At 38.4% G+C, this 26,729-nt stretch overlaps 1 protein-coding gene across 2 annotated transcripts in view; it reads left to right on the forward strand.

Annotated features, from left to right (window-relative positions):
• AP2A2 (adaptor related protein complex 2 subunit alpha 2) overlaps positions 1–21,784 on the forward strand; it is an 82,712-nt gene extending 60,928 nt beyond the window's left edge. The window contains exons 12-23 of one of the 2 annotated variants that reach the window (XM_060769023.2): positions 3,549–3,646; positions 4,128–4,359; positions 4,598–4,771; positions 6,025–6,188; positions 7,874–7,954; positions 11,264–11,346; positions 13,900–13,989; positions 15,077–15,200; positions 15,421–15,537; positions 16,218–16,287; positions 17,888–18,022; positions 19,046–21,784. In XM_060769023.2, coding sequence (XP_060625006.1) covers positions 3,549–3,646; positions 4,128–4,359; positions 4,598–4,771; positions 6,025–6,188; positions 7,874–7,954; positions 11,264–11,346; positions 13,900–13,989; positions 15,077–15,200; positions 15,421–15,537; positions 16,218–16,287; positions 17,888–18,022; positions 19,046–19,123 — 1,446 coding nt within the window. In that variant the 3' untranslated portion in view covers positions 19,124–21,784. The remainder of the gene's footprint in view (positions 1–3,548; positions 3,647–4,127; positions 4,360–4,597; positions 4,772–6,024; positions 6,189–7,873; positions 7,955–11,263; positions 11,347–13,899; positions 13,990–15,076; positions 15,201–15,420; positions 15,538–16,217; positions 16,288–17,887; positions 18,023–19,045) is intronic. The other variant, XM_060769032.2, reaches the window with a different exon arrangement.
• Positions 21,785–26,729: the final 4,945 nt, after the last annotated feature.

Below are 26,729 nucleotides of genomic sequence, written 5' to 3' on the forward strand. Positions count from 1 at the left end.
ATGCAATTAAGAGTGGAGGATGCGTTATCTGTCCTTGGAGGATGCGTTATCTGTAATAGCTGATGATCATTTCAGGTTTTTTGCCTAGCCCTTAGCATTCTCCCAGGAAGTCATCAGCCCTTCTTTTTTAGTACCCAGGTTTCTATGACAGGACTCTGCAGTCTTTCTTGCAAACTGGCCTCATTGGATCCCAGTATCGCCTCCAAACACCTCTTCCCCAATCGCAACTCAGATGAAACTTCCCTTTGCTTTTAAGTCAAGATTAACTAGCCATGTCTCTAGAGTCATGTGTTTGGAACTGATCCTCATTCTGTAGGTGCATGATAAGACTTCTGTTTCTGAGGAAGCTTTCTAGAATGCACTGTGCTACTCCTAACACAATGAGATAAGCCGGTTTTGCTGCTAACAACTAATCTTCCATCTGTCCCTCTTAATCCACTGTGCTGTGATCAAGTAAGCAGAAGGATGTTTTTAAGGCTGAAGACTCTTTCCCAACCCCTTATTTTTCGCTTTCTTAAGGATAAGGGAGGAGTGAAGTGGCAGTTTTTGCTCAGGAATAGGTGGTGAATGTGATCTCCTCAAAATGTTAATTTATGCTCATCAGAATATGCATATTTGAGAGTTTTTGTGAACTAGTTTTGAGAGTTTTGGCCGAGGAATGACTAATAAGCATCTTAATGTGTGTGTTTTTTAAAACTTGAAGGTTGTTGTGTACCTTCAAGTCATTATGGTGATCTTAAGGCAAACCTATTGTGGGGTTTTCTTGGCAAGATTTGTTCAGAAGAGTTTTGTCTTTGACTTCCTCTGAGCTTGAGAGAATATGGTTTGTCCAAAGTCATTGAGTAGGTCATCTAAGTGGGGATTTGAACCCTAATCACCAGAATTGTGGACCAGTTCTGAAGATATTACACCACACTGGCACTTGACAATTAGCTTCTGTTAACTTCTGGATTTTTTCCTTGAAAGATGTTTTTCCTTCTCATCACTCCTCCCAAAAATTCTACTTATGGATCTATTTCCTTTTTATTAATGTTGATGGCTTATGTTTTTTCAATATTGTTATTTATGATAGTCAAAAAACAAAATAGAAGGGTAAAATAAATAATAAATAAGAAACACGTTGTGTGACAAAAGCACTAAGTGGCCTTTTTTGTGTTTTGCAATGTTTGTTCTGGTATCTTTGCAGAATGCAAGCAGTTCATTCTACAGAATTAGCCATATGTTTCCTGCCAGAGTGTCAATGTTATTTTTATAATTCTCTATGTGAAAACATGGTGATGATGTAGCAGTTCCTGTACTCTTTTCAGTTCCAAGAATATCTTGCCAGATGTAGTTTAAGATCCTCTGAATTATACCAATGATTAGAGAAATGCTGGCTTGTAAGAAACCTAAACATGAATACTCAGATGCACATCTTGCACTTTTGCACTGTGAATCTTTGTGTGTGTGTGTGTTACATATGCATACACACACACACACACACACAGAGTCATAAGCAGAGAGGAACAACATAGTTTAGTGACAGGAAATTGTGAAATACTAAAATGAATGTGCTAAAATGCATGATTCTAAAAGAATCAAAAGCCAAGATCCAAACTATAGATCACTATTCAGTCCTATTGATAAGAAAACCAATAGTTAACAATAATAAATAAACTTAAACTATCAATAAATAAAACTTTATTTCTGTTCTGCCCTGTCTCCCCAGTGGAGACTCAGGGTGGTTAAGAATGTGTACTAGCAAACGTTCAATGCCATAAAATGTAAACAACAAACAGATAAATGACCATAAAACAAATAATAACACAGTAAACATTGACACTGAGCAATAATAGAACATAGCAACAAATTAGACATCACACAACTAAAAATTACATTTTAACTAATAAACTATTTAAAAAAGAGACTTAAAATTGACATTAATAAAAGTTTTAAAAAGCATTAAAATTTAAAAGCCAGAGTAACAGCCATTTCCATATTTCATTCCATTTTGTTTTTGCCAAATGTTTTATAAAATTCCAGCCAATTCCAGATATGGAGTTCAACCACACTAAATTCCTACACTGGCATTCTCATTTTAGGGGTCCTAAAGGTACAAGATCTTGTTTGATCTTGGAAACTAAGCAAGGTAAGTTGTGGTTAGTACTTGGATGAGGGGTTGCCGGTGAACACCAGGTGCTGTTGGCTGTATTTCAGAGGAAGGACCTGGTGAATATCTCTTGCGTAAGAGAACCCTGTGAAATGCACCAGAAGTCAACAAATGACTTTAAGATACACACACACACACACACACACATACACATATAGTTTAGATATCCACAGTTTTATTTTTCTATACTCCAACCCATGCCACCCAAGAAGTGTTTGTAGTCCTCTCTACTTCTTTTGATTGTAATTCAGTGAAATTGGCAGGTCCAAGCATAGACAAAATATAGGGTTTGCTATTATCCACAGGTTCATGTATCTATGGAGGGGTCTTGGAACATATCACCTTTTGTAAAGTATGATCTTCCTAAGAAGAATTAAATACTCATTTGAGTGAATCTTCTCCTTAGTGGTAAATATCCATCAGTATTCATGCAAGGCAAATTATGTTTCTCAGTTATTTATTTATTTATTTATTTATCTTTCTGAACTGTTAGGAACAAAGATATGCCAATGCACAAAATATATAGCAGATCTTCAGAAGTGTTATTGCAGTTGCCCAAAATCATCTACTCTCCCATAAAATATATTTGGTCTCTCAAGAGACCAAAAATAGGTAGTCTTCATTGATTTACTTACAAACTTCATGTATTCAGCACACAGGTACTTTTCTTATTGGTTGAGAGTTTAAACAGTAAGTTCCCTAAAACATCATGTTTTAGTCTCTTGTTTGTTGCATACAAACTAACACTCTCTTCAGCCTAATACATTACAGAAATTGACTCAATAAAGACTGACTATACACTACAGCATACTGACACTACCAACTGCATACTAACACTGCTGACTTCATAAACTGTGCTACTAAAATGGAGTCTCAGTCTGAATAGTCCCAGATCTGATCACATGATCTACAGTGCCTCACACAACCTCAAACAACATAGAGTTAAGAGAAAATTGCATATCAATATATAAATACAATATAATAAGCAATCACAATTATATACATAGTGAATAACTTGTAGAAGGTTGCTATTTCCAACATCAATTGTTGATACAGTGGCTGTACAGTACACCAATGGTCTCATTTTACACACAATCTCATTTCTAAGTGTTGTTCTGATGCTCTAGACCACTGCTACTTAAATTCTGGGTCTTGACTTCAAATGGGGTCTCCTTAGCTCAATGTTGGGGTTTGAGAAAATTTGGCAACAGTATATACATTTTCTTAACTAGTGGCTCTGAATTGTAAACATATTGATGATAGTAAAACACTTTCCTGAGTCTGAGGAGAGAATACAGTTAGAAATAAAATATCACGTTGTTTCAATAATACTACTTTTTTTGTTCACACTTTGGATCTTGCCACTCTTTTGATGGATTCTAAACGGTTCTTTCAACAGGCCCTTCAAGCACCAGCCTGTCATGAGAACTTAGTAAAAGTAGGTGGCTATATCTTGGGAGAATTTGGAAATCTGATTGCCGGGGATCCAAGATCAAGGTAAAAGCATACTCTTTAAGGAGGGATAAATAAGGGACTGGTCACAATAGGGTCATTTACAGTAACAATATGTACACATTCACACACATTTGCCAGCATGCACATTTACAAATAGTTCAAAAGCATTCATTCCACGTAATGTACATCCAAGTCCTTCACACATATATACAATTTTTGATTTTCAGAAATACTCATTGGTAGCATTAGTTCTCTTCCTCTGCAATGGAGTGGAAATTTGGAGTGAAAGTTACATGGAAAGAAGAGACCTTGATCAAGCAGGTGGGCCTTCAGTTGCCCTTCCCTGTATTAAAATTAATACTGCTGAACCCTTCCGAATACAGAATCCTAAAGCAGCAGAAAAATAATTTTGTCAATATTTAAGCTTGGGGTTTTAATACTGAACTCATGATTTGATTTCTCCCTCATCACATCATTGAGTAATAATACTTGCGTTGTGCTGTTTTTTCCTGTTGCTCCCCAGTCCTCTGATCCAATTCAACCTGCTGCACTCAAAGTTTCACCTGTGTAGTGTTCCAACAAGAGCACTGCTTCTATCAACCTACATCAAATTTGTAAATCTGTTTCCTGAGATAAAAACTACAATTCAAGATGTACTACGAAGTGACAGTCAGCTAAAAAATGCTGATGTAGAGCTACAGCAGAGGGCTGTTGAATACTTGAGGCTCAGTACAATTGCAAGTACTGATATCCTGGTATGTATGCATGACAGAACATGAAAACAGTACTTTGTAGTTATAAATCTTGCAGCCAAGAAATAACATAAAATTTAACTCTTAAAAATAGCCATAATTTGTTTGAGTGGTGGTTCAGAGAGTGCCGCATTCTTGACTGCAGCACATAAATGAATTAATTTAAACCATACTTTAATGTTCCTCTTTTCTTTCTCAAGTGGACGTGCCTTGGTTTTATATAGATTGTTTCTCTTATAAGGCAACAGTACTAGAAGAGATGCCTCCATTTCCAGAGAGAGAGTCATCCATTCTGGCCAAGCTCAAGAAGAAGAAAGGTCCCAACACAGTTACTGATTTGGAAGAGACAAAAAAGGAGAGAAACTCTGATATGAATGGCAGCACGGAAGCTACACTTGTAAATGCCAGCACTGCGGTATGTATCTTTGAGCAGCAGACCAATATTTCTTCTGCAGTCTAAATATCTAGTAAAAGGAAGAATTGAACAGCATCCAGTTAATGGCATAAGCAGGCAGAATACAGTCTGTGTGTGTTTTATTTTGATCATTGAAGATATTGAGGGTGCTGTGGTTTTAACTAAGTATAGGTTTTTAATCGCTTTTAAGGGTTTTACTGTGTATTTTTTAATATTGTTAATGTTTAATTCTATTTTAGTGTTTGTATATTTTTAGGTTTTAGATTGTGTATTGTATTTGTTTTATTGTAAGCTGCTTTGAGCCTTTTTTAGAGAGAAAAGGTGAGTTACAAAGTTGTGTTCCTTTGTATATATTTCAAAAGATCTTTTGTTTTAAAAATCCTAGCTGCCCTGCAATCTTGAAAATAATCTGATTATTTTATTCGACTTTTAAATGTTTTGTGATGGGGTGTCTTCTTCTGTTTTTAAATATCCTCCCTTCCCTCTATGTTTTTTCCCCATTTTTTTCTAAATGTCTTGTGATATCCTGTCTATGCCTGATATATGGGGTGTGTGTGTGTGTGTGTTTGTTTGTTTGTTTGTGTGTGTGTGTGTGTAAAAAGTTAAGAATAAGTATCAAATGTTTTTGAAACTATTTTGCATTGGATCCTGTTGTGCGGAAGACATTTTTGTAATAACTTTGCTTGGTGGGTCTTATATTGACAAAATATTGAACAGGTTTATATTAAAGAAAAAGCAAGATTGAGCAGACTTTTTTCAGCATGCTTGATTTGTATTATATCAATTCAGTTTTATTTAAGGGAATTCCTTATTTTAGATTTAAAGTTAATTTTAGTGGATGTTTGTTGTTTTTATTTAAATATAGAGGATGCAGGTAGGTGTGCATGCATATAGATACACACTGTCCAGAGGAGATCTGTTAATAGACACCGCAGTCCATAGTCTTCCACATTGTAATTTAAATGGCATTGGACTGACATAAACTCAACCATCTCAGTAGAATTTTCTTCCCCAGGCTACTCTCTTCAAATAACTGCTTTTCTTTGATTTTAGTTTTCTGTTGCTGTTTGTGTTTGTTGTGATATCTTGCACTAGAGTTTGTTGGAACTGGCTGCCAAGAAGCCAACTTGTTGGGTGGGTTGTTAGCACTTAATTCAAAAATGAAAGTGCCAGATCAATGCTACTCTACTTAATGAACATCATTTTGAACCTCTTAATAGTACTGTAAAATATTTATTTATTGTGTTTTACAGTCAACACCATCTCCTTCCGCAGACCTTCTAGGCCTGGGTGCAGCCCCAGTTACAAATTCAGTTCCAGCCCCATCGTCTAGTGGCAGCTTGTTGGTCGACGTGTTTTCAGATACTTCTGCTAATCCTGCATCTCTCGCTCCCGGTTCTGAAGACAACTTTGCAAGGTGCGTAGGAAGTCTTTCAGTTATATTTGAGGTAATTTTTCTCCTCACCCCATCCACCTTCCCCTTTTTCTTAGCCACTTCCTGATGTAATCCTTGCACATTTCACTGAATCTGTCATTTGAAATACTATCTACTTGATGGTTCCCTGTAATAGGACTGGTTGCTTGCTGTTGTCTTGGTAGCCTGAGTACTGGAATGATATGATATGGGAGAGTCCAGTTCCACAATAAAGGCAGCACCATCTGCCTATAGCTGTAACTTCCCCATTAAAGAGTATGCGCATTTGGCCAGGACTATATATACATAGTTGTGCTTCCTATATTGCATTCATGTCATATATGAAATTCCACATCAAAGATTTGGCATATTGTTTTTATGTGTAAAAAGCCTTCTATCTGTGTATGAAACTGGGTGACTAAGTCTCTATGTCATATCTTGGTGCTTAAGATTTATAGGGTTATAAAGCAGATAAAAATGCCTGGAGGGTTCAGGCTGACTCACCAGGCATTAGTTGACTACCTTGTCCTAGGATAACTTTATGTACAAAAATGAAGCTAACTCACTGTTTAATCAGAATTCGAGTTAATGAAAACTTCAAAATTGCAAATGTGAGGATAATCAAAACAGCAGTATTTTTTCTTGTCATTTTATTATTTCAATTTTTGGGTGGATGGGGGAACACTCTTTACACTCATACAGCAAAAGTAACAAAGAGTTTTGTGGCATCTTAAATGCTACTCAAAATAATTTGGTTAAGATTGCCACTCAATTTATCAGATACATGGTTTGACACTTGAGTAGGCAGATACTCAAGCAAATGGTTTGGGATGTGTAAATAGAAATACAAAAGGAGCAACTATTGGTGATGATTGTAACAGTGGTTATTTAAGAAACAGTCGTATAGGGAGGTGAGATGGGCATTCTAACACAGATAAGTGGATAATGGTAATGAAAGGCCACAAGATTCTTGGCTTTTAATATGTTACATTTCTTTTAGGTTTCAATGTAGTTTTTAAGATATTAGTATTATCTTGAGTAGGGATGTCGTTGTTCGAAAGTTCTAGGTTTATGAGATAACTTTGGAAGCTAGATTTGGAAGTCTTAGTCAGGCACATGTTTTCTTCGGAGAATAGCCCAAGGAAATCCTGTTTAACTTCTCTTATTAGACACAGCATGGCATCACCTTCTTTTCTTTCTATTATGGTACCTGAGTAACTGGAAGGGTTTGTAAAATATTCTTTAATTTACTTGTATTCTAGATGGTTGTAATTTTTTAGGATTACAGCACTCCTTTGAATTGTATCTTCAAAGCAAGGGTACATTAAAATTATAGCCATAATTAAATTGAATACCATAGTGTTGAAACACAATGAATAGGCAAACCGTAAAGAAAAAGCCTGTTCAATACATGTATGAAACACTTATACATAATATCCACCAAAGAGGATTTGGGGTCAAGAAAACAGATCACTTGTAAATGTCTTTTCAGCGTCTTTGTGCTACAACATTTTGGAGGATATTGTGAATGGTGATAGATGAAAGCTAAATGCTGCATATAGGTTCTTATAATTTACATCTGAAAATGCTTTAATTGAGTAGGCATAGGGTTAACCCTAAATTTTCTGCTAACACCTCCCAACTCTTTCTCTCTTTCTGTGCCGCTTTCTTCTGCTGCTTGCATTTAGTCCTGACCTGACTTCCAGTGAGCAGGTAGTTTCTGAGGAACCAGCTGATGCTGTGCATGATGCTGATGAGCATTTTCACAAGTAAGCAATACTAAAACCTTGCAGGAGTCAGCAGTTGCTTACAGCATTTACTTTTTTAACAAAACCCACAGGATCTCAAATGAGTAAACAGTATCTGTATCAGAGCAGGTATGATGAAGTAGTATATACCAAGCAACTGACCCATATATAAGGTGTTGATGCAGTTCTTTAATTCAATCAGAAAAATGTACGCTGCTTAAAGATGGGAAAATATTGAAGGAACAACCCAGTTTTATAAGATTGTTGAAAATTATGGAAATTGTTTTTAAGATAATACGTATTTATAAGGACTACATGGAAGTTCCTGCAAGAGGAATATGTTACTGGGATTAGTTGGACACTCGGACTTCAAGGAACAGATACTTAGATTACTGGGAAACTGTTGGGTCTCCTGAAATGCATTCTGATTTCAGTCATCATAGAATCAAAGTTGTTTATATTTATATGTAGCTGCTCTCAAAACGCACTGCAATATCCAGCATCAGCTTACAAATATGAATGAGCCATCACAGCTCAAATATTATAGAAGACACCCACATGCAGTTATTTTGAACTTTCCTGGAAAGGTTCTTTCAGTTCACATAACCATCTCAAAATGAATCAGGTGTAATATTATGGTCATAGAATCATAGAGTTGGAAGAGACCTCCTGGGCCATCCAGTTAACCATGCAGTATTTTGGAGATGTGGTCTGCCTCTTTGAAAAACTTTGCACTGTTGAAGTGATTTTGGTTTTTACAAGGCGAAGGTATTCTGTTGAACACTTTCTTCAAAGAAAGGTAGTAACTAAATAACTTAAGAAGTATTAATGATCACTTACCAATTCTCCCTAACATACTGATTTTACCAACTATTGTTTATATCTATAAAAATAAAAATGTAATGTTCGTTTGTGGGATTAACATTACACAAAAACCACTGGATGAATTGATATCAAATTTGGACACAATACACATATTAGGCCAACAAGTGTCCTTTACTTATAAAAAAACACTGAAAAACACAGTGGAAGGGACTTTAAAAGCCAAAAAATAAAACATACATTACAACGCATGTGCAAAACCACACACATATATACATATACACACATATACACACACAAAGCACATATACACAGACTGGGCCACAGTAACGCATGGCAAGGGATGGCTAGTAACAAATGAAAAAAAAGTAGTGTATGCTGTCTGCCCTTAGAAGAGTCATGGGAGCTAGGCCACCACATTTCCCATGCTCCAGTCACCTAGGAACGAGAAGCTGAGGCTGTTTGCCTTGTCCAAGGACATATCATTAGTCTTCCAGATCCACAGACTATATTCTATCTACTAATTCATATTGCTTATATCATTTTGTATTCCCTGTTGTCAGAACCCAGATGCCTTAAAGAGCCAGACACAGGAGTATATTCAAAACAACAGTTTATTAAATCAAAGTAAACAGGACTCAGAGACACTTGCTTCAGTGCCTCTGGTCAAAACTCAAAGTTTGCAGCAATTTGCAGCTTGAAAAATTAACTTGGAAAATAAACCAGATTAAACGGGCAAAAAATCCGGATTAAACAAGAGTTCCTTCAAAACACACCAAAATCACACAGTTCAAAGATAATGGTCAAACAAAGAGCTGTGAAGAGAAACCGTCGTCCAAAAGCAGTCCAAAGTCGAAGAAGTCCCACATGAAGATTCCAAAGTCCAAAAGGCAGTGTCGTCGTCAGAAGGTCAAGGAGAGGGGAAATCCACACTTACGAGAATCCAAGCTGGTTGGTACACGAAGAAAACAGCAACCTTCAGTTCCAGGACCCAAGCCCAACAAGAGAAGCGGCAGTGACAAGACCCAAGGCAAGAATCCAACACTTTGCCTACTGCAAAGTTCTATCACAACAGTGCCTTCATTTATCTTACAACTCATCATCCGTTGATGAGTTCCCCTCCACCCCATCCTCATCGCTGTCAGCTGGCTTAGCCTCTACAGCTGAACGCCAACGCCCATCCCTCCAACTCTTCCACCTTTTGTCAAGACTTAGATCTCCCCACGATTCCATGGTATCACCAGATTGCCAATCCCCACCAGAAAATCCCTCAAAGGTGTCACTGGACGTGGGTTGCGTACACACATTCCTGATCTCCTGAACTTGTGTCAAATCCAATGGTTCCTCTTCATCCCCACTACTCCCAAACCCATTTCTTCCAGTAAAGCCCATGAAATCCTCTTCCTCAGTGGGAGCAGTAAGTATATCCCGGATCCTCTTTCTCTGACGCTCCTCGTCTGACTCTTGCTCCCGAGTAACCCTTTTAATACCTCTACTCCCATCTCCTTCCTCCTCCTCACTCATTTCACTCTCAGAGAAACCTTTGAAGGATTCTTCATCTGTGGGTGACATAAGTATCTCCCAGATTCTCTTCCTTTGCTGCTCTTCATCTAACACCTGGGCACCTCGTTTCCCTCCTCTATTACTCCTACTATCAGTTGTAATGTTGCCAGCAGACTCTACTACAATACCTGTATTCAACTTACCTAGTATATTTGGATGTACAAATTTTCTGCCTTTTGCGTTGTTCAATCACAATATGAAATGCATTGGACTCCTGTCTTCTAATCAAGTGTGTCTTTTGATTAGTAATGCTTTTGAACTAGTGTGAAATAGTTCTTTAGGACAGTAAAACACACTGTGCCAATAAGATAGATATTTAGGAAGACAATATTTAATCGCAGACAAGTGACATGTTACTCAGATGTGGTTAATAAATATTGCAGAACACTTTATCATGTCCTATATATTTAATAGAACTATTGGGATTTAGTGGGATGGGTATTTATTTATGTTTGCTGTATGGCATTGAATGTTTGCTGATTTTGTTGTTCACTGCCCTGAGTCCCTTTGAGGAGATAGGACAGTATATAAATCAAGTGTTGTTGTTATTGTTAAAGTGTATTATTATTATTATTATTATTATTATTACAATACCATTTTTTCTGTTATCAGTTGCTTCTTTGAAGATCTAACCAGCTGCCTGATCATTATAAGATACATATAAAATGTATTGTGTGGTTTCTTAAAGTGCTTTTGAAGCATCGCATTACTAAAACAGCTTGAATAGTTCAAAAAGAAGGCTTATATTTGAAAGAACATTTGAACTACAGCTAAAACATTTGTTTTGATTTGTTCTGCAGTCTCTCTTTGTTCTTTTTTCATATATTCTAATATTCCTGGATGTATGTCTGTTATTTCACCCTAAGGCAGTAATGACAAGTTTACTCACAAAACATAGTATGTCCAAACATAATTCTTATAGTGTAATTACTCTTTTCTCTCTAGGTTCGTCTGCAAAAATAATGGAGTCTTGTTTGAGAATCAATTGCTACAAATAGGTCTGAAATCTGAGTTTCGACAGAACTTGGGTAAGAATAGCACCAGGAATAAACTGTGTTCTATTTGTTTCTTTAGGCCTGTTTTTAAGAAGAGTGTTATTAGGATCTCCAAGGATGTATATCCAGTAATTTCTCATTCCAAAATAAAGCTTCATGGATTCCTAATATTTTCCTTTATCCTTCTTCTGAAGATTCAAAAAGCTTTAGAGATTTCAGAAGGGCCATTGGGTTATTAAATGGAAATGTAAGCTCTTCCCTTTTGTACTCCTCTCTTCCTCCTTCCACTTGTTGCTTAAGATGTTTGGTGCTGGAGTACACCTTCTTCTCTCCTCAGCATGCTTCATATGCAGCCAGGATGTCTTGGGCAACTTCCATACATAATATATGTTTAACTGGGCTTCTAAAGAATGTTTTCCATATTTGATAATGATGGGTTCTGCTCTTGGCAGTAGATTTGAGGGGGAGGCACTGTTCTTTGAGTTGTGGATCCTGCTGGAACCCTGCTACAATTGTCCTCTTTCTCCTACTAATACTTTCAAGCCAGTATTATGCCTTTAGCTCTCTTACTGGTTTGCAACTCTACAGGAGCTGCAAACCAGTGATTTGCTAATGCCCATTTGTCACATTGTATGCGAATGATATACTAAGGTGCACATGACTATACTTTCAAAGAACCAGGAGGGACAATTATTCCACTTTCTCCTTTAAATAAACAACACTGACAGGTATAAAGAGGCAGAATGTACACAAAATGTTTTTTACCAAACTAGAAAAATGTTTTCCCAAACTTAATTTTGTCTCTTCTCCTTTTTGCAAAAACAAGATATAATCTAGCAAAATTGTTTACTTTCATTCAATTTTATCAGGAAAATTCACAAATCAGTGGCTTTCAGCCCTTTCATCCCTGAAGGCTTGCTTAAACAGGAAGGTTCTGACTTGTTTTTTAAAGGATGACAAGGAAGGGGCTGTTTTCATCTCCTTGGGGAGGGAGTTCCAACGGGTCGGGTGGCCACCGAGAAGGCCCTCTCTCTTGCCACCGCCAACTGCATTTGAGATAGTGGCAGTAGTGAGAGTAGGGCTTCTCCAGATGATCTTAGCGATCGGGCAGGTAGGTATGAGGAGATGCGGTCAGATAGATAATTTAGACCTGAACCGTTTAGGGCATTAAAGGTAAAAACCAGCACCTTGAATCGGGTTCAGAAACATATTGGCAGCCAGTGCTGTAGCAGGGGGTGGTATGCTCTCTGGGTCCAGCACCTGTGAGTAGCCTGGCTGCAGCTCTTTGAACTAATTTAAGTTTCCAGGCACTCTTCAGGAGCAGCCCCACGTAGAGCCCGTTATAGTAGTCTAGGTGGGATGTAACTAATGTGTGGACCACCATGGCCAAGTCTGACTTCTCAAGGTACAGTCGCAGTTTTAATTGTGCAGAGGCCCACTTGACCACTGCCGACACGTGGGCCTCCAGGCTTAATAATGAGTCCAGGTAGATCCCCAAGCTGTGGACCTGTGTTTTCAGGGGGAGTGTAACCCCATCTAACACAGGTTGCCACCCCATACCCTGATCTGCCTCACGACAAACCTGGCGGGCCTCTTTCTGCCAGAGCTTCAAGCAAATCACCTTTCATAGTGGCAGAAAAATCCCCACAAGCCATCAGGAATCCATCTGGATCCATAAGCCTCCTGAGGGAACCATTTTAATTGGTCCCCCACGCCTGTGGAGGTTCAGAGCTGCAGTTAGTCTATACCTGATCAGATAATGGTCGGTCCATGACATGGAACTATAGATAATTTGTCCACTCCACCACCAACATCATTCCCTCCCATACAGAAGATCAAGTCCAATGTGTGTCCAGCCACATGGGTGAGGCCAGATATGACCTGGTACAGCCCCATGGTTATCATGGCAGCCATGAAATCCTGAGCCACTCCCGACAAGTTGATCTTGGCATGGACATTGAAATCCCCCAGCTGGTGGGACTCCAACACATAGACCAGCCCAGCTAACTTAAGTAGGGAGACTGCTGAACACCGGTGTGGGTGGTACACCAACAGAATCCCTATTATGTCCCATCTGCCCACCTTTAAATCAACACACCTAAACTCAGCCAACTGCAAGACGGGGCATCTGGTCATAAAGATGGAATCCCAATAGACCACTAAAACCCCTCTTCCCCACCTCCCAGGCCTAGCATGCTGCTTTACTGTGAAATCAGGTGGACAAAGCTGGGAGAGATTAACCTCCCCCTCCCCAGCTTCGTCCAACCAGGTCTTGGTAATACACACCAGGTCAGCTTGTTTATCCAGGATCAATCCCTGAGTCCAGGTAGATCCCTGGCATTTAACAGCAGCAGTTTCAGTCTGGGGGATGGGGGTACCACTATGGATATCCAGATTACCTACCAGAGGAGACAATCTGTGGGCAGCAAGAAATCTCCTGCGCAACTCATGATGTTAATAAAACTGTCTCCTCCCCCCGAGCTAATGCATGCAACACTTGTATTAAAACTCATGTTTCCTCTTTTAGGAATGGGCTTTGGTGGTAAGCTGAATTGCTTGATCAAATTATTGTCTCTTTCTTTCCAGGTCGGATGTTCATATTTTATGGTAACAAGACATCAACACAATTTTTAAATTTTTCTCCCACCCTAATCTGTTCAGAAGATCTTCAGTCATATATCCTTTGCTATTTAATTTTCCCAATAGGAGAGCTGTTTTGTTGTTGTTTAGTCATTCAGTCACTTCCAACTCTTCATGACCTCATGGACCAGCTCATGCCAGAAGTCCCTGTTGGAGAGCTGTATTTTGTTCTTGAGTATGAAAACAAATGTACAGGAACATTGGGGTAGAAGAAAAATGGGAGGTCATTGGGCCAAGATGTTTACTATGTGTCTGAGATGAGCATAGTGAAGAAAGTTGTGAATCACAGTTAATCTTGAAAAGAAGATCCACAATGTGTCTGTGTGCTCATTTTTGTCTTGTTTTGTTTTAGTTCTGTGTTAAGCCTTTAGAAAGAATGTGTTCCTACTTTGCTTGGAAACCATTGCAAAGATGAGAGTCCTAATTTAAATATATAAAAATAAAAAATTGATTTATTCTTCAAATAGCTTGCATTTTACCAGATTGGGGAAGTGATGTTTGAAATTATATAGGAATATTTACACGTAAATAGTCCCATCTGGAATTTGAATGATTGAATCAATGACACAAACATAAGTCCTCATCTGCCATGTTTCCATTGATTCTACTCTAGCTGGGATTAACAATTGGAGTTGGCCACATAATTGTTTTAAGAAATCTGTTATGCCACTAGTGTTAAATCATATATCTTATAATGAATATGTTGTAAAATTCTTAAGAGTGCAAGGAAAATCAAAATGTGGAATTAAGTGCATGCATCTGATATTCATTTGTGCTTTATAAATAGCCAGCACAAGGGAACCAAAGGAGGTGCAAAGGGAATATTTAACCTCTCCCCATTTTTGTAGTGAGGGCCTCTGATGAAAATGGATGTTATCTCCATCAAAAGAAACAGTACTTCTGATTAGGAAAGGCATAATAGTTTTTGGGTGGATCAGAGAAGATGCAAGGAAGAGTTAAATTTTCCTTCCTTCTCCCTAATAATCTCTGTTTACACAAATGGCATGAATCCTGCATCTAGTTTATCTTTCATATGTTGATGCACTTGCTTTCATTCTGTAAGCTGACTAAATCTGACATACTTTGCAACCTGCTGAAAATGCTTGTTTCCTTAATATGTCACGCCTGAATCTGCAAACAAAACCAGTTGATCCCACTGTGGAAGGAGGTGCTCAAGTGCAGCAAATAGTAAACATTGAATGCATATCAGACTTCATGGAAGCCCCTGTCCTGAATATTCAGTTCAGGTATCACTCTTAATTTGGTCCTGTGTGTGTTTGTATTTCAGTAGGGTTATCTTTCTAGGGGAGTGTGAAAGCAAAAAGGATGGGAGAACTGTAATATTTAGATGATGAATTGGTTTGGATTCAGCATACTTCTGCCTAAATAAAAGAGAGAGAAAGGTGCTATCTGATGATGGCCAAAATTCCATTATTTTAAATTGTGGTCATTTGCTGTCATTTTCAGATATGGTGGGGCATTGCAAAATGTCTCTGTGAAGCTACCTATCACACTGAACAAGTTTTTCCAGCCTACAGAAATGGGCTCTCAAGACTTTTTCCAACGGTGGAAACAGCTGAGCAGGTCAGATGACTCAAATCCTGTACAATCTTTATTTGTATATACCATGTTCCTTTGCCAAGAGTAAGGATGGGAATCATGCAGATCTCTAGATATTATCAAACTATAACTGATAGCCTCTTAGGCAGCGGTGGAGAAAGCTGGGAGTTACAGTCCACTGTCATCTATGGGACTGCATACTTCCTTCTCTTGTACTAGAGTCGGCCTTTTATTTGTATTTCCAGCCTCAAAACTAATATGTGCAGTCATTACACCTTGGTATATTTAGCACCTTTCACACAAATGCACATTTCTGGAGAACTTAATTTCATATTGTTCAAAGAAGCTTGATGAGATCCAATGCCACTATTAAAAACTCGGACTAATATGATCAGTAAAGCAGTGGGCTGGGTGGCAAAAAATAGTAGCATCAACATTGTGTTTGTTTCCCAGTGAATTACATTATGAATATAAGGGGGAACTTCGGGAACTCCTTAGTCCTCCAGATATTTGCACTACAATTCCCATGATTATGTGATGGCCATGCTTTTTGGAGATGTGAAAGTGTTCCAAGTCTGTATTGGTACATTTGCACATGCTACACCTGTCTGCCTCCATGTAAAATCTCTCCTACCTCATCTTTTTCTAAATACTATAAAAGAACCATAAAGATTAACTGTTTCAACCTTGATATTACACCACAGCCCTCAACAAGAAATGCAGAACATCTTCAAAGCAAACCATCCATTGGATACAGAAATTACAAAGGCAAAGGTAGGCACAGCTTTCTCTTTTTTCTCTTAAGCAGTTGTATCCTACCCATAATTGGCATAGCAGTTAAATGTTAGATGAATCAGAATAAAACATTCACAGTTACATACAATATGTCCAAACTAATGTTGGACTTGAAGTTCCAAAATGAAGTTTTCAACAAATTTTCAGGAGTCAGATGGAAGACAGAAATAAGGATGAAGAAACCAGTAGTTTTGGACTGACGGCTAAACCTTTTAACTTTCGGAATGGGGATGGGGTGTGTGTGTGTACTGTATTTGCAATGGCTTTCTAGCAAAGGTTTCTTCTCTCTCCACTTTCTTTTAAAACTAATTTTGTTACTGCTTGCCATAGTGACCTAGGGATCTCTGGAATAAATTTGCACTAGAGCACTTCTCCAAAGAAGGATATTATATCAAAACATATTACAAGCAGCCCCCAAGTTACAAACAAGATCAGTTCTGTGGTTTTTTTCTTAAGTTGAATTTGTATGTAAGTCAGAACAGGGACATTTTTGAAGTGAAACTCTCTCTCTCTCTCTCTCTCTCTCTCTCTAGATAGATAGATAGATAGATAGATAGATAGATAGATAGATATGCATGCTTTGGATAGCATAGGGAAGAGTTCACACTCCTGTGGTGTTTGCTTTGCTTTCTTTGCCCCTGTTCGGAACATTTCACCTCACTTTCTGTCCTTACTTTTGGGATTTGGAAAATTTGGCTTGTTGTGGAAACAAGGATTGGGGATAAAATTTCAGAGGGTAACCCTTTTCCCCATGATAACTAAGGAGTGGATTCCGAGAGGTAGATTTCTCTCACTTCCTGTTGTGTCACCCGTGTTCTTAACTATGAGTGAGTTAAAAGTTGGATGTTGGTAATTCGGGCACTGCCTGTATTCTTGCAAGGGCAATGCTGCGGGAAGGGGGCGGGGAGGAAGATAGTCAAGACACTGTGTGTTGAGAAGTAAAAATGGACAGAAAAGGCCCTGATACTGACCACTGTATGTGGAAGTTTTCCTGCCCTTAAAATATTAAAGATTCTAACAGTCCCCCATTTCCCCAAAGGCAAAGGTTCCTTTCACAGCAAAGAATGTCATTGGAAAAGTTAAAAACCACCATAAACCTAGCTAATAATGAAAACAGGAACTTCTAAGACAAGAACCATTAAATTCAATATATATGACTTGGAAACTTTGAGAGTTCTGGGGACTCCACATACCTTCCTCTGGACAGCAGTAGATAGCCACATATCCCCCCCCCCCCATCCATCCACCTTCCTACCTACCTACCTACCTACCTACCTATCCATATATATAGAGAGAGAGAAAGAGAGAATTTAGGCTACACTTTGCCAACCGTTGCTCTAAGATGTGGAACAGTGCCTCACACAGACACTTGGTCACTCTTACTACAGAAATCCCCACTGAGATATATATTGAGGTAGTCCAGTGAGGAAGAGTACGGAAATACATTTATCTGTGTTTCCTTATGGTGTGTTTCAAGCCTATCACTGAGTTTTTGTCTGGTCCACTTTCTTCCTGTTCCCCATCAGCATTTTGTTGTTTGGTCTCCAGTTGAAATATTATATTGGATCTTGTGTTATAGATCATTGGCTTTGGCACAGCTTTACTTGAAGATGTGGATCCCAATCCTGCTAATTTTGTAGGAGCTGGTATAATACATACAAAATCAAGCCAGATTGGATGTTTGATGCGACTTGAGCCCAACCTACAGGCACAGGTATTGGCTTCTAGTTTAATTACTAAGCGCTTACAGGTGTGAAAATGCTACATTTTCCTATTTTTTTAAAAATTCTTCCATGTTATTTTATGCAGACAGAACTCTTCTGTGGTGTTAGCATGTAGCAACTAATGTTATACTAGGAATATATAATGGTTTATATAAAGGAATATATAATGCTTTCTTGCAACACTAAATTAAAATAGAATTACATTTTCAGCTATTTTGTTTTGTGGCTCTAGAATAGAACTTGGAACATTAAATTTGAATGTTCATTTGATAAACGAACAAATTGGAAAATCAATTCACTGCCATAAATTAGTAATAATCAAGATTGTTCAAGTCGTTATCATTAATTGACTCATTGGTAAAAATATCAATGTTAGGGCAGATAATGGTTCATAGAATGGCATGGGTGGGAGCCTTTCAGTCCTTTTCTGAAAATTACATTAGAAATGTCTAATGAAACCCTTTTTAAAATATATAAATTATACAGATTATGTTTTTAAAGTATCCTTAATGTTCTTTAAAAATATATTCTAGCTGTCTTAAATACTTTTCTACTACTAATGACTCTTACTACCAAAACAGAGTTCTATCACAAAGCTGTACATTTTTCCTTACATCAAATTTCCAGGCTGTTTTTAGAGGAAGAGGAAGCAGAATTAGGTTGATAAAGAAATCCACATTAAGCACATAAAGAAATTTATCAATATCTTTAACTGATTGTTTTTTCCCTCCAATTTAAGAAGTGGAAAAATATTTCTTAAGTTGCTTCGAAGAAATAGCCTTTGTTCTGCTAACCTCCTCTCAAGACTTGATCCTGTTCTCCCAGTCGTCCTAACTTTTTAAAAGAAAATCGCAACGGCCTGAAAGCAAACTTTTAACAATTCTGCATACTTACTGTGTGCCAAAAGACACTGTTGACTTCCATCCAAATCTGAACCTGTATAAATGTGTTATTTTTTTTGTTATAAACAGACTTTATAGCAGTCCTTGAAAAGTTGTCCTCTTTTCTTTCAGATGTACAGATTAACGTTACGAACAAGTAAAGAAACTGTTTCCCGAAGGTTATGTGAACTTCTCTCAGAACAGTTCTGAACAGTTCACAATTCAGGATGGTTCTCAGTGTTACGTTGTCCTTGTCCTGCTCAAGAAACATTTGATACACCCGTGTCTGTAAAATTAACTCCCACCACATTCACATCCCTGCCTTGAATGACCCCCTTGATGTGAAATAAAAGATAATCTGTGTCATAAACTCGCATAAACACAGGGGGAGAAATGGTCTTGTATTTCTGGTGGAAAGAGGCTGGCAGGTCTTGAGTATGTCAGATCAGTTGTACTCTGTACATTTTGGCAAATGTTTTTGTTTTGTTTTACTTTTTTTAAAAAAACACAATTGTTTCAGCAATTCTGTTCAGCGGATGTGTATTTGGTCACCTTGTCATGCTGGTGTGTTTGTCCGCTTTACCTGGCTCCAAAAGGTGTATAAGGGAAATTTTCAGAATATTTGCAGGACTGTCTCTATCACTACTCTGTTTAGTTGTCACTAAAGTCCCTTTTTCTGGAGAGGCGTGTGAGCACTTGCTTTCTGAAGAACATAAATAGGCACATATTATGATGCATAGTTTAATATCTTCAAACCTATTGCTTTAAAAGCTTGAAATTCCACCACTTCCAAGTTCTGAACTACCAAAGAGTACTTAATTGTTTTGTTAAATTCTTAAGTTTTAAATTCAGGTTGGTTCTTTGGATATTATGAGTTTTTCCAAAACTCTCGTTGATCCATCTAAACATCTATTCACTTGGGTTGCAAATAATAAAAGAATCACTTGACACATTCTGGCACACTAACACTTTCCAAGGGAACCTATGCATCTGTAAATCTTACACACCTGCCCCTCCCAGCTTTTGGCACTACTTTGGGTTCCCCATTTATTACTTTCTTGATCACATTAGCCAGCTTCAATTCTGGGGACTCTAGCAGTATTCAGAAAAAAATGTGGGCTTCAGCAAGTGTGATTATTGTTAGTGATGTCATTATTGGAGCAACTGTGTTATGTCACTAATGCACTTTTTGTATTAGGAATTCACTGCTCTGTTTTAAGAAAGCCTAGTAATGGTGCACTGCATTTGTTGCTTGACCGGATATATCCATTTGTAACATATCATGTAATAGAATATAAGTAGAATTGTTATTTGACTGACATCAGTCACATGTCTCTGAACAGCATCTAAGCAATAAGCAGTCAGTATGCACAGAGGCCATGGGGGATGCTCAAATGGGCTAGAATATTACATTAGAAACTGTGTTGGGCTGATCATAAATTCATTTGATATTTGAATTAGCAGGTTTTTAAAAAGCAAACACAGATCAAGACCTCTCCAGGCAGTCTAGAGTTGTCAGCATTAGCTGGTTTTCTTTAATATGGGTATTGGATTAGAATTACAACCCAGGGGACTTGTTGTTGGTTTTGGCCAACTTCTCTAGCCAGATTTACAGTATCAACACATTCCCTGGCACATAATGATAAAGTAGTAAGGCCAAGATGGTTTTCCTACAAGATCACTGGGGAAACTGAGCTGCCATAAGTTCTCCCAGGGTTAAGAGTAGTTAAAAACATGAGATCATCTGAAGCTTGTTTTGTCACATAGCAGGTGCTGTTGAGATGATTTGCCATCTTTCTCCTTAACATTGGTCTGATCCTCTGAAGCATGAGGGAGTTGCTCTCCTGTCATGTCATCTGACAACACTGTTTCTGTGGACTCCTCACTGGTACATTTTTGTGTCTGTGTGAAAAAATGTGATTTATCCATAAAGAGACATGGGACTCTAAATATATAGCTGAATGATTAACTGTATATATGGGTAATTGTACTTTATGCAAAGGACTTTGTCTCCAAAATGCCATATAGGCATTATTTTGAGAGAGAGAAAACACAGAAGATTCTGTCTTAATTCGGATAAATGACTTGATTACCAAAGTTGTGTATCTTTCTCCATCTTAAAGTGAAGTAACAGTTTCTGTGGCTAAAGCAGTATTAGTAATCCAAGTACAGTATTTGTTATGTTGATGTGAAAAATACCAGAACAAGAAGACGAAATATTCTGTACTTTAGGCCTACACTCCAATATGTAATGTGTAGTCATTTCACTTGTAAAACCAAGAAGAAAGAAACACAAGCTTATATGATGAAATTTCATTATTATAACTGTAATTTTTTTAAAATATATATAAATCTAATCATGTTATCTTTAATGGAAAAATAAAAGGCTAGAAGAGCAAAATCATTCCTCCCTTCCATTCTTGGCTTCAGAACCATCATTGTACCTTAATTTCACAAATCAACCCTAGTGTAAGAATATCGTAAGAATATAGCAAACTGTCTTAAACTGAATCAGTCTGTTCCTCCATCAAGTCCAGGGCTGTCAACTCTGACTGACACTGATTTTCAGGGATTTCCTTAACCTTGAAAGTCCCAAGTGTTTTCTGATCCAAGTTCAAGCCAAGTATGTTTCTGCTTAGTTTTGAAATTAGATGAAATCAGGGTGTTCTCAGGGTGGGATGGTAGTCTCAGAAGCTCTTGATTTGCAATATAAAGTATACTTTGATCAAAATTCAATCCCTAAAGAATTTCTGATGCCGATGAGTGCAGTATAAATTTCAGTGGCTTTGAAGAAGCAAAAGGAATGGAGGCTTATTTCTAAGGTAGGAAACTACTACATATGTCCTTGAAATAAAAACAGTGATGTTTTAACATTTGGTTTACCAATATTTTTGCATACAGACATGCAGAATATTAGTGCAACGGAACAGGAAATGAGATTATTTTATTTTGACATTATTCTATCCTCTAGTAATTAGTATTTTTAGTGTCAGGATATTATTTCTGTTTCGGTCCCAACTTTTCCAAAATACTTCAGTCAAGGTGGAAAACTGGCCCAATTTCAACACCCTATAAATTATCAGTTCAGAACTTTGATGAGAGTTATCTCAGCCCACTCCAGCACCCCACCAAGAAAGAAGATGTGACAGAAATAGGTATCAGAAAGTGTGGTAGCCTCAGCTCTGCCTATTCCTGAGATGCCAAACAACTCGTTTCCCAAGCAGATTGTCAGATGAAGTGAGCTGAAATATCAAGAACATGAGATCGGATTTGGTTTAGTATTCTATATAAAAGTGTGAGATGTTGACTGCGTCGAAGTGTTTATTCACATAATGTGAAGCTGAATTATAATACATTTGTTTGTGTAGGGAAACAACATTATAAACTGGGTAAGAAAACACCTTACACAAGATAATAGTCCGCCCGCCCCCCCCCCCCCCCCATATTGCCTTCTCTTGTACGTTTTAGGGCATCCTGGTTTGGGTTAGCTAATGAAAGAGAGGTGTCATTTTGACATATGTTAATGTCTCTGGTTTTGTTGGTTGGTGTGACTTTGCTGAAAGTGGCATAGACCCGGTGTCAAAGGTAAAATCGCTCCAGGAGTAGAATCAGAGTTGGAAGAGACCTCGTGGGCCATCCAGTCCAACCCCCTGCCAAGAAGAAGGAAAATCACATTCAAAGCACCCCCAATAGATGGCCATCCAGCCTCTGTTTAAAAGCCTCCAAAGAAGGAGCCTCCACCACACTCGGGGCCAGAGAGTTCCACAGCTGAACAGCTCTCACAGTTAAGAAGTTCTTCCTAGTGTTCAGGTACTGATGTTGACTGAGGGAAATGGCAGAAAAAGCTGCTGGATTAGCTTCTGGCAATATGAAAGGCTTTCCCTGCCATTCTCCCAACAACTGCTCCAAAAATACCTTGTACTTGGGAATACATTCCTGGTTAGATTCCTTTCCTTCTCAGCGATGTACTGATCACACTCTTCTTGAATCCTTTTCCTAATGCATTGAAAGCTGTGAGAAATGGGGTAGAAGACATTCAGCAATGGTGGTCTTTGACAAACATGAAACACTTTCTTATAAGGAGCAGAAGTCAAATGCACCACTCCATCTGAAGTTTAGATTCCAAACCAATCTCCTCTTAAAGCCAAAGCCCTTTAAAAAGTGGGGCAAGCATCTTAGCTTAATCTGTTTATCTGTTGTGTGCAGCATGATATAAGCCATGTTCCTCCACTTAATTCTTTAGCTCCTTTTTAAAATATGTTCTCAGCCTGTTATAGCTGACCATGATATAAGACTTTCAAACACAATATTTCACAGTAATATCTTTGAAAGTGGTTATTTCCATCTCCCAACCTTCCTTAATTCCATCGCTTAGCCTGATACAGTTGTCTGATACAGTTATATAATTGTCTAGCTTCAAAATACCAATTGTTTTATCACTTTGGACTTTTCCCTTTTCCTCCCTCCATGCTCACCACTCCTGCCATACATTGAAACCTATATAATACTTTGGCATTCAGTTCTACCAGGAAAATGAGCATGTAAACCCAGTGAATGAGCCTTGAAGCTTGCTGTGTGTTCTCATTCTGGATTCTAGCTGGTCAAGTCCTATTCCAGGATACTCCATGCTGTTCTTCCCTCCCTATAATTGTTATATGTTGTATGGAACCACTGCTGTTTCTACTGTTTTTACTGTTTGTGAACCGCCGTGAGTCGCCTTCGGGCTTGAGATACAGCGGTATATAAGCAAAGTAAATAATAATAATAATAATAATAATAATAATAATAATAATAATATAACTTTCTGATTGTCCACCACATTCCCACAAACATCAGTCAGTGCTCCATGCCTATCAAGAATATTCTGTCCCCGTTGCACTGTTGTGGGACTAATCACGTTTTTGCTACATTTTTGGAGTTGTGAAGGTCATCTTCCAACAATCCTGGGGGATATGCCACACACACACACCCCATGCCTTTTGATACCACTTGTGTGGGGGGTGTACTGCTTTAGCCATAGAACATGAATATCAGATTGCTGAGAACCAGCCTCCTTTAATGGTTTAGATATTGGGCTAAGACTCTCTGCTGAACCATGGAAACCATGGGCAATGACATCCTCTCAGCCTCAGAACAGGAGCTCCCAGTGGTGTTCAACCTGTGGGTTCAACCTGTGGGTTACCAGTGGTGTTCAACCTGTGGGTCCCCAGATGTTTTGGCCTTCAACTCCCAGAAATCCTAACAGCTGGCAAACTAGCTGGAATTTCTGGGAATTGTTGGCCAAAACAGGACTGCTGACCAAAAGATCGGCATTTCAAATCTGGGAAGTGAGCTCACATCTGTCAGCTCCAGCTTCTCGTGGGGGGACATGAGAGAAGCCTCCCACAGTATGGTAAAACATCTGGGCGTCCCCCGGGCAACAACGGCCAATTCTCCCACACCAGAAGCGACTTGCAGTTTCTTTCATCACTCCTGACACCAAAAAAACCTCAGAACAAATCCCACGGGGAGGTTTCCCAAGCAGAAAACAGCTTGAAGGCACATAACTAACAATGAATTACTCAGGACTAGAAATCAGAATGACTAGCTAATCTCTTTATTAAGCCTATTAACTATTTTACAATATAAAAGTTGACGTTACTTTGACAAAAAACATCTGAAGATATCAGTCATTTCCTTCATCTTCGCACTCCCAAAATAACGAATAAGTTAACATAGCAAGTTATCTGTATCAGTCTTCTGGAGAGTATGCCCTGCTTGCCTTCCCAGAGTTTGGATATTTATGCTGCTGGTAGCATAAGTCATAACTGGATTGTTGTTGGTTTCCTTTCAAAAAATCCTTTCATGATCAGCATAATGAGGCATGGCTAGTGTTTACATCTATCGAAGTTGCAGACACAGTCACCAAATATGATGATTTCTTTAACAAGTGGCTTCTGTGGGTCGTCTGGGTCTGGGCAAGGCATCTGGAATTCCTTCTTGTAGAATGTTTGTGGCATGCAGCACCCACATTCCATGTCTACTGTCATTGTGGCAATATTCGGCCTGCAAAAGCAAAAAGCTTTGATTCAGAAATCCCAAACTGTATATGCATATGCTTATTTGTCATTATTTTAAAAAGAGATTGTTTCCCTGAGAGTAATGAAATCCCCAAATCCCAATATACTACTTGTACTACTTGACATATTTGAATGCTCATGCCTGAGGCTAAAAATATTATGTGTAGAAGCATACTACTGAAAACACAATGGGAGTTTTAGATGGAGCATCCCCTATCAAAAATGCTTGGGACCAGAAGAGTTTGGTTTTGGGGGGATATTGAAATATCTGTACTGACGTAAACATGCATCATCATCATAACTGTGTTGAAGATGGGACCCAAATCAAAACACTTAGATTTTTCATAAATACCTTAGACACATCTCCCAAAGGTAATTGCATACAAACTATTTTTTAATTTTGCATATTAAACAAAAGTCAGAATGCAAAGGGGTCACTATCAGCCATCAATGTGGATAGTGTTGGATTTTGGAAAATTTTGAGATAAGAACATTAAATCTGTATATCTATATTCAAAGTATTGTCGTAGGCTTTGACAGCCAGAATCACTGGGGTGTTGTGTGGTTTTCGGGTAGTATGACTGTAATTTTAATGTTTATATAAGTGATTTTAATGTTTGTATAGATTTATGGTTTTATGTCCCGGCATTGAATGTTTGCTGCATATATGTTGTGCTCCGCAGAGTCCCCTGCGGGGTGAGGAGGGCGAAATATAAATGTTTTAAATAAATAAATAAATAAAATATTTTGATGTTTTGCCTGCACCTGTGGCTGGCATCCTCAGAGGTTTCTCTGAAGATGCCAGGTACAGATGCAGGCAAAATGTCAGGAGAAAATGTTGCTAGAACATGGTCATACTGCCCGGAAACCACACAACATCCCAGTATACTCAGAGTAAATTACGAGATTGAATTGTGGCATATGACACCACTTGGTTTCAAACAATTTTACTCTGTCTTGGTGATACAGGAATATGGCATTTTACACTGTGTAGACCAGAGTTAACCCAAAGTGCTCCTCCAGATGTTTTGGACTTCAGTTCCCACAATTCCTATCAGCAGGTAAGCTGGCTAGGTTTTCTGAGCGGTGAAATCCAAAACACTTGGAGGAGCACAGTTTGAGAAACACTGGTGTAGACACATCACCCATCTGCATCAGCATGATGCAGATCCTTAAGGAATCCTACTGTTTTCCTTAATGTTGAGAACTATATATTTTATAATACATACAGGTAAAGGTTTTCCCTTGACACTAAGTCTAGTCATGTTCGACTCTGGGAGATGGTGTTCATCTCCATTTCTAAGCCGAAGAGCCGGCATTGCCACTACCTTCCCGCAGAAGTGGCACCTATTGATCTCACATTTGCATGTTTTTGAACTGCTAGGTTGGCAGAAGCTGGGGCTAACAGCAGGAGCTCACCCCCGCTCCCCGGATTCGAACTACTGACATTTCAGTCAACAAGTTCATCAGCTCATCAGTTTAACCTGTTGCACCACTGGGGGCTCCTTCATATTACATAATGACACAAATATAACTGGATTGAACAATTAGTCACAGAGTCTTTCTTACGTGGCAGATGATGGGCACATTCCTGCGCAGCGTGTCAATGTGGCATTTGCAACACAGCCCTTGTAGACTACTTGGTCATCATACTCAATAGCATGGCATGGCCCTGTGAAATAAAAAAAAATATAAAACCAACACTGGCAATGTGGTGAATTGTCTTCCAGCAATTTAGATGATATATTTTCTCATTC

Source organism: Anolis sagrei, chromosome 1 (genome assembly GCF_037176765.1).
Source record: "Anolis sagrei isolate rAnoSag1 chromosome 1, rAnoSag1.mat, whole genome shotgun sequence".
Taxonomy (NCBI): Eukaryota; Metazoa; Chordata; class Lepidosauria; order Squamata; family Dactyloidae; genus Anolis; species Anolis sagrei.